Raw genomic sequence first — 5560 nt, forward strand, 5'->3', positions numbered from 1 at the left:
TCTCTCGGCGAACAGCTCAAGCTACGCCAGCAAGTAATTGCCACTGCCACCGTGTATTTCAAACGTTTTTATGCCCGCAATTCTCTCAAATGCATCGATCCCCTATTGCTGGCACCGACGTGTATCTTGCTGGCGTCCAAAGTCGAAGAATTCGGAGTCATTTCCAACTCCCGGCTTATCACCACTTGCCAAACGGTGATCAAGAACAAATTCAGCTATGCATATCAGCAAGAATTCCCTTATCGAACAAATCACATCCTGGAATGTGAATTTTATTTACTGGAAAATCTCGACTGCTGCTTGATCGTGTATCAACCGTATCGTCCTCTGCTGCAGCTGATACAAGATATCGGTCAGGAAGATCAGCTTCTCACGCTTACGTGGCGTCTAATCAACGATTCCCTAAGAACGGATGTTAGCTTACTGTATCCACCGTACCAGGTACGGTTGCTCCTATGGCGTCTGAAAGAATCTATGTAACTAACTGTGTCCTCCTTTGTAGATAGCAATTGGTTGCCTGCAGATCGCCTGTGTCATCTTGCAAAAAGAACTCAAGGCATGGTTCGCTGAATTGAATGTGGACATGGAGAAGGTACAAGAAATTGCCAGGGCTATCTTGAACCTTTTCGAATTGTGGAAAAGTTATGATGAAAAGGAAATACAAGGCCTGCTGGAAAAGATGCCAAAGCCAAAACCGGCATCACAGCGGTGATTCAGTAAGTTCTCTGTCGATGTAGTTTTAGATACCTATCTTACTATTCTAGTGACGGCGTTTGGTTAAAGGGTAAACTAAATACAATTCATTTGATTTTATTGCTAATCTAAAACATAACTTTTGACATAGATGAACAAGAATTTTTACAAATAGAATAATGAAGATTTGACTTTTATGATTTGGTCGTACCTTATCTAAAAACATTACATAGATTGATCGATTTATTGTCCCTTGTATTCGATCTTTACTCAACACGTCGCTAATTTAGGTTTCGTCCACGGCTTTCGTTGCTCGAATGTATTGCTAAATGTTGAAGTATAAGCGGAATAACGTCGCAGTTGGATGAATAATAAACATTTTACACTCATTCAAAACTGGTATAATCACGATCAACTCTCTCTTATCTTGGTATTGAAGGAACCATCGATTTAGGAAGGATAACGAATTATGGAGGAAAAGGAAATTTGTGTGACAAAATTGATCTAGGTATGTAGTCTGGATCTCGTCGAGTTAAGAGAATATCAAGTAGGGAGAGTTGCCTGTACTTAGACGATTAATTCGTATTCTTCGAAACCTCCATTATAATTTAAATCGTGAACTGTCTATGTTAAACGCTGCTTAGGCCAAATTATATACATACAAGGTATCTCAAAATTGAGCGTACACCTGAATGGGCATTTTTTTTTTTTGAAAGACAGTAAATAGATTTTTGAAATCTTGGCTAGTGGTTGAACCACTATTTATTGATTTATCAGTATAGCTTTGGACTTTATTGGCAGAGTATGTAGAAAGTTTGAGTAATTTCAGTAATCGGTCGATTTTCAACTTTTTTAATAGTAGGCGGATTTTAGTAAAATTAGCAGCATTTTAAAGATCTTTAAGGCCCAAGCGCAATGACAGTGGAAGCGGAACGGCAGCGGCAGCGGAAAAGCCCGATCTGAGTAAGCCTACTTGTCGGATTGAAAACTAGTTAAATCAAATCGACTTCGGTTAGGCATCTTGATGCCATTTGTGACAACTGTCAAACTTTCCGTTTCCGTTCCGCTTCCGCCCACATTGCGCTTGGGCCTTTATTGTGAATACAGGTTAGCAATATGGTTGGCTCATTGTATTTCAAGAAAAGGTGTTTTTTTTTAGGAAATCTAGTTTTTTTTTTCTAAAATAGCTCTAACCTCTTACACACTCATCTAAATAAGCCCAATACTATACCGATAACCAATAAATGCATGATGAGTCAGCAGCCTAAAATTTAGAAATCTATATTTTTAATTTGTGCTCGTACAGCTGTTTTTCTGAAATGGGCGGACAGCTGTACACTCAATTTTGAGATACACGGTATATTTCAAAACTAACTCAAGAAAATGGAATCTTATATCAAATCTGATTTGAAAACGTACTTATATTGAATTTTAACCATTTTGCGCGGTTTTATTTTTCCTATTTTTTTTTTCTTTGTTTACCTTAGAATATTGTTGACGGTTCTTTTTCTTTGGCTTTGCTATGTCCATACTGGGATTTTCACCGGTCCTCAACATATTGTTCATTGAGCACTTCCACAGTTGTAAATTGAAAGCTTTCTAAGCCTGTACCATTTTTGCATTAGTATTGTCCCTATACCACGTGGACACTTTGGGGGTTGGCAAATGTCCACGGTCCATGCATATTTTCAAAAAATATTTGGATGATTATCCACGGAGGGGAATCTAAAACCGCTCTAAAACTGTCCATGGTATATGGACAGCTAGCAGAGTAGAAGCTTGCAACTTATAACTTCTTCTTCTCCTTCTTATTTATTCATTTATTTAACGTCGGTCTCTGTTCCGCAATCTAGTGCCAATCATCCATTGACGGCAATCGACTGTGCAGGGAGGCAGCTTCCACACCTGCGTCGGATATCGCACCCATCCAAACACACATGGGCCGGGACCAACGGCTTTACTTCCCTTCCAAAGGAAGACGTGACCAGAGATATTTATACCTCAGAAAAATCCCACCGACCTTGGTTGGGATTGAACCCAGACCCATTGGGGTGAGAAAGCACCACGCTTAACACTACACCACTAGAAGTTCTGACAAGAGCGGCGCCGGTGGTGTAGTGGTAAGCGTGATTACCTCTCACCCCAGCAGGCCTAGGTTCAATCCCAGTCGGCGTCGCCGGGATGTTCTGAGGCATAACATCTCTGATCACGTCTTCCTTCGGAAGGGAAGTAAAGCCGTTGGTCCCCGGTTCATGAGTAGTTGATGGGTCGATAGGTAGGGTCAAGGTGTGGGAGCTGCCTCCCTGGCGGCGGTAGCATTGGTGCTCAGCACGGAAAACAAGATCGACTGAAAACAAACCAAAGGAAAAAAAAATAGAAGTTCTAACCAACATTATCTTCGAATATATGAAATTCTCTTCAGGCTTTTTTTTTGAACACTCATCCAAGTTCTCTTGAAATTCTTCTCGGAATTGTCTCTTGAAACTCTCATAAGAATAGTCTTAGAATTTCTTTTGAACTATGCTTAGAAGCCCCTTAGAATACTCCTTTGAATTATCTCCTGAAATTCCTTGAAACTCCTAAAAATTTCTTTCCATTTCAGAATTTCTTCAGAGTTCAATTCTGTTAGATTTCTGCATAGTTTTCATTTAGATAATACTCAGGATTGGATAATTATTCGCTCAAGAATTCCTTATACATTATATTCAGAATACCATTGATTTCTCCTTAAAATTCACCTGGAATTCTAATCACAATCAAATTTTTTCAGCATATTGAAATGTCCAAGATTCAGTATCTATCCAAACCTCAGCACATATCTTAAAAATTTTCGAAAATCCTAAAATCTTAAAAATTTAAGTATTGCTCATATTCCAATTTCAATTTTTTTTTTGCACTTTCCACATTTGGTAACAATTTGTAAAATCTGTAAGTGTTGGAAGTGTCCATAATCATGCACGGATAGAAATTCCCTATACGTTTTGAATAACTAAAATAACTTTAGAAATCAAAGTGCACCTGACATCACAAATCTTTATGTTGCAGACCTATGACAAACAATTGGCATTCAACAAAAAACTTTTTTAAGCTAACTTAAATTCAGTTTTTCTTTACTTTACCTTCGCTCAATTAAAAATCTTTAAAATAGCAAACGTTGTAATTGAATAAATGAAATGTCAATTTGATTGTTCCATGGAAGCATATTATACACCCAATAGAATGGATTTAACGCCATATATACAACATGCAGTTCATAACTTTCATTATTCTTTGTTCTCTTTTTTTCATATATTTTATATCATAATATATCGTAAGATTTTCACCCAAATTCTTGTTTTTGTTCGAACAAAAAAAATGTGTTTGGTTCGAATGGTTCGAACGAAAACAAGAATATGGGTAATCGACAAAAAAAAGGGGGCTTTCTGGAGTGCTTTTTGAATAGGTCGTATGTAGCAAACGTAAAAAATTGACATTTAATGCTACCTAACACTACTCTGGTTATTCTTCCTAAAGGCAAAATTTGGGCCCGCTACCTCATTTCTGTTTCATTTTCTCATCAAAAAACTATTTGTCTATGTGCCAACTAATCAAAACATAGCTCAATGTTACATACGACACCTAACTTCTATGGGGGTGTCAATCGTCGTATGTAACAAATTTGTCAGTAGCGTAAAAACTGTACATAAGACCTGTTGTGTTTTTCCTAAAAAATGTGCAAATTTTGCAAATCTTCAATGTAAAACGATTGTGGGTGGTCTATTAAATGATAACTACGCTTTCCGTGAGATATTACTCATTATAATAAACGTTTCTTTTTCAACATGAATGCTATCAATACCTTGCTCAGTCGATAGCATCACTCCTGAGATGTTGGTTAATGGAATTTTTGAAAGTATTATCTATCTCATTGAAAATAGAAATAACAAAAACACTTCGTTTCTCTAATTGACTCTAATTGACAACCAATTCAAAAAGTACTCCAGCTTTGTGTAATCACCATTTCCCAAGTAACGGCAAATAAAATGAAAGTCCAAGACAGACGTATCTGAACAACTTTTCCAAAGACAGCAACTTTCTAAGTAGCAGCCCGAGCAAAGTCCAGCATCAAAATGACAGCAAATTGAAATCAAGTTTTGATATCAACATCAAACTGCTATCATAATTTGATTTCAGTTTACGCAATTGACAAATTTTATACCTAATTTTGTTTTCATTTTGCTGTACATTTGCTCTTCAGAAATATGTTGTTGCGGGTTTGTTTTCATGGCCTTAGCATAACATCAAATTGAATAGTTGTTTTGTTATCAACAGGAAAAATCAAATGTGATATTTTAACCGTTAAAGCGACCAAAAAGACAGCAACCTGGGTAATCATTATCAGCGAAATCACAACATCAAATTTAGATTTCAATTTGATCTCAGACTTTGCTCGGGAGAGCAGCCAAGTTAAAGCAAGCAATCAAAAGTCAAAAGGTACATAAGTGCCGACATATGTGATAATTTTGATCTGAGTTATTCAGTATACAACCCAACAACCAATTCAGAGTCACAAATAAGCATATATATATTGAATGAATGCGGTATTACAATGTACAATGCTGAATAAAACGAGTTGTCGAATTATGTGCTGAAAAAAGCTCATTAAGATCGACAGAGCCACATTTATTCCACTGTTTGCTCTGAGCTGATTAATTTTATTATTAAAAGCTGTATAAACGTTGACTGTCTTCCCAATTCATCGCCAGAAGTTTGATCTAATAACAAACTGAATAAGTGTAATTTGCACATACATTGACGCTTTAATTCGACTGTTTTCAATTGATTTAATAGCATCTAATAATTGTTTTCTAGCTCCATTATTAGATTT

At 36.7% G+C, this 5560-nt stretch overlaps 1 protein-coding gene across 1 annotated transcript; it reads left to right on the forward strand.

Annotated features, from left to right (window-relative positions):
- Window positions 1–3: 3 nt before the first annotated feature.
- On the forward strand, window positions 4–1076 carry LOC135715935 (cyclin-C-like; the record flags this gene model as incomplete). The annotated part of the gene is made up of 2 exons (XM_065238867.1): window positions 4–441; window positions 503–1076. Coding segments are annotated over 2 exons (648 nt in total), but the record flags the coding sequence as incomplete, so codon positions are not given.
- Between the last annotated feature and the right edge of the window lie 4484 nt (window positions 1077–5560).

The sequence above is a fragment of the Ochlerotatus camptorhynchus genome, unplaced genomic scaffold (genome assembly GCF_037179485.1).
Source record: "Ochlerotatus camptorhynchus isolate MF236.1 unplaced genomic scaffold, CSIRO-AGI_Acam_v1.1 ptg001041l, whole genome shotgun sequence".
NCBI lineage: Eukaryota > Metazoa > Arthropoda > Insecta > Diptera > Culicidae > Ochlerotatus > Ochlerotatus camptorhynchus.